Source organism: Erinaceus europaeus, chromosome 16 (genome assembly GCF_950295315.1).
Source record: "Erinaceus europaeus chromosome 16, mEriEur2.1, whole genome shotgun sequence".
Classification (NCBI taxonomy): domain Eukaryota; kingdom Metazoa; phylum Chordata; class Mammalia; order Eulipotyphla; family Erinaceidae; genus Erinaceus; species Erinaceus europaeus.
The window spans coordinates 55,871,533-55,873,993 of record NC_080177.1 but is presented as its reverse complement, the minus strand read 5'-3'; the positions used below and the strand labels follow the sequence as shown (position 1 = coordinate 55,873,993).

The 2,461-nt window shown below is 54.5% G+C and overlaps 1 protein-coding gene across 2 annotated transcripts in view; it reads left to right on the top strand.

The window, feature by feature from the left end:
- The first annotated feature begins 451 nt into the window (after positions 1-451).
- Positions 452-2,461, top strand: part of FMN1 (formin 1) — a 446,009-nt gene continuing 443,999 nt past the window's right edge. For both annotated transcript variants that reach the window (XM_007521682.3, XM_060175174.1), the window contains exon 1: positions 452-2,409. In XM_007521682.3, coding sequence (XP_007521744.2) covers positions 561-2,409 — 1,849 coding nt within the window. In that variant the 5' untranslated portion in view covers positions 452-560. The remainder of the gene's footprint in view (positions 2,410-2,461) is intronic.

The window sequence follows — 2,461 nt, the reverse complement described above, 5'->3', positions numbered from 1 at the left end:
CTCATTGTAGCATGAGCACTTTACTGGACGTGCTATCACCTGGTCTCCCATGGCTGTTTCAAAGGCCTCAGAGTGTCCTTTCCTTAGGACTTTTGGAAGGGTCTTGGTTCTGTTTGATAGGAGAACATAAACTGAAGCTTGGAGAAGTGGAGAGACCCATTCTGGGCTATACAGTGAGTTCTGGGGGGAGAGGAACTTTGGGGTGAAATTAGAGCTTTTCCCCATCTCTGAGCTGCATGAGAGCTGTGCTCATCAAAAATGGAATGGTAGTGGGGAAGAGGTTGCTTGTCAGCCTTCTGGCTGGTGCCTGGAGTTGGCTGAGGTCAGCCAGGGCAGAAGAACAGATCAGGGCTGTGCTTTGATTTATGACAGCGTGTGGTGCCTGCACTCCTGTTAGACAAGCTGCTTTCTCTCTCATTCCTCCATCAGGCAGTCTCGGTGCTGGACATGACTGTCAGCTGCTCTCCCCACAGAGCCACCATCACATGTCTGGCCTCCAGCGCCTGGGAAGTCTGCCTTCAGCCCGGCATCTCAGAGGCATGAATAATTAGGTAGGCATAATGGAAGGCACTCACTACACCCTCCAATTGCAGAAACCCATTACTGAACTTTGCTACATCAGCTTCTATCTTCCAAGGGGACAAGCCAGAGGATTTTCGTACAAGGGCGTTGTAACCCTAGACAAAGCCAATAAAGGTTTGCACAACTGCTACCAAGTCAGGGAGGGGCCCAACATCAGCAGCCTCAGCCTGCAGCCCAGTGAACACCCGGGTGACATCTTTTTCAGGGAAACTCCCACCAAAGACATTCTCACCGAGCTGTACAAGCTCACAGCTGAGAGGGAGCGGCTTCTGGCTAACCTGCTGAGCTCAGAGCATATCCTGGGCATAGCCATGGGGAACCAGGAGGGAAAGCTGCAGGAACTGGCTGTCAGTCTGCCCCCTGAGGATGACTCTTTCCAGACTGCTGGTGACTGGCAGTGGGAGCCTGCTGTGGGCTGTCTCAACAAGAGGCTCCATGGGAACAAAAAGCCCCGGAGGTTTGGTGGAAGGAGAGAGAGCAAAGAGGAGCTCCAGCAGAAGAGGGTAAGCAGAAAAGGGCTTGGGGCCCCAGAATCAGCCTCTCAGATGGGGAAGGAGCAGACTTGTTCTGGTGAGCCCATTCCTGGGTCTCCAGCATCATCTAATCTTTGGCTCCTAGAGGATAAAGGCAACTTGCTCCCCAGTGGGGTGCTTGCCTCCTGCCCACAGAGGGCAGAGAGCTGCCCCCTACAGGGCCCTAGGACACTGGACACAGATTTTTACCATGAGAGCTTGAGGATGGCTTCTGAGGAGGTCACTCTGGGAAGAAGGGAGCAGGCCCCTGAGAGCAGCTCCATGGAGTCAGGAGATGCTGGCACCGGGGAGCCACAAATGGGGTCCCCCAGGCTGATGTACCAGCACGGAGGTCGACCTGACAGTCACCAGACTTCTGAGCAACATCCAGAGGCAGAGAAGGGCCAGCGAGAGAAGCCAGTTCAGCGGACTTGCAGGAAGAAGAAGGCAGCTTCCAAAGTGGTGGCCAAATCCCAGGAGCCATCCACTCAGGTGCACAGAGTGCTTAAAACACATCCCAGGGATGTGTGCCAGGCAGCCCAAGCTGAGTTTACACCCCAAGCTGACTTACAAGCTCTTCCAGGAATCCATGCTGGGGGCCTGGGTTCCAGGCAGCAAGACAAACAGCAGCCAGGGGATGGGTCATGGTTGCCACTGACCAGGGAACACACTATGGCTGACACCCAGGGGGCTGTAAACAAGATCCTCCAGAAGGTGATAGAGAGTGAGAAGTTAGATGAAGCCATGGAAGGGAAAAGGCTGGGGTTCCCCCTCAAAACTGTGGCCAGCCACACCACCCCAAAACCCAGAAGCAAGAGGAGAGATGGGCTGCCCGTGAGTGGTCACAAAACACTGTTTTTGGATCTGCCCCCCAGCATGGGCCCCAACTGTACAGGAGTAGGAGGTGCCGAGGAGAAGCTGTTCCCACCAGTGCTGGCAGCTCTCAGCCCAGCCTTGAATAATTCATCCTTCCAGTCTGGAACATACACACAGATGTCAACTGTCCCCTCACCACTTTCCCTGGAACTCCCTGACTGGCAGCAGCATCACAGGATTCCCCAGCCGCCTCCACTGTGCAGCAGTGAGGAGGCAGTCAAGCTTGATAACCCTCCTAGGGAGAGGAGAAGCGCCTTCTTGGGGTCTCCCTTCACTGAGACCTTGGTGCCACCCTCCTGTACAAAGGCCACGGAGACTAAAGAAGCCAGCTTGGCCTCCCTCAAAGCAGACCACCCTCTGTTGGTTCCTAGGGACCCTTTGAAAAAGACTTTGGGGGCCAGGAAGACCACAGCTCTGTCTCAGCACCAGTCACCTCCAGGTCAGTCCCTGTTTAAGATGCTTTGTAATTGGTCTTGGATGATTCAGAAACT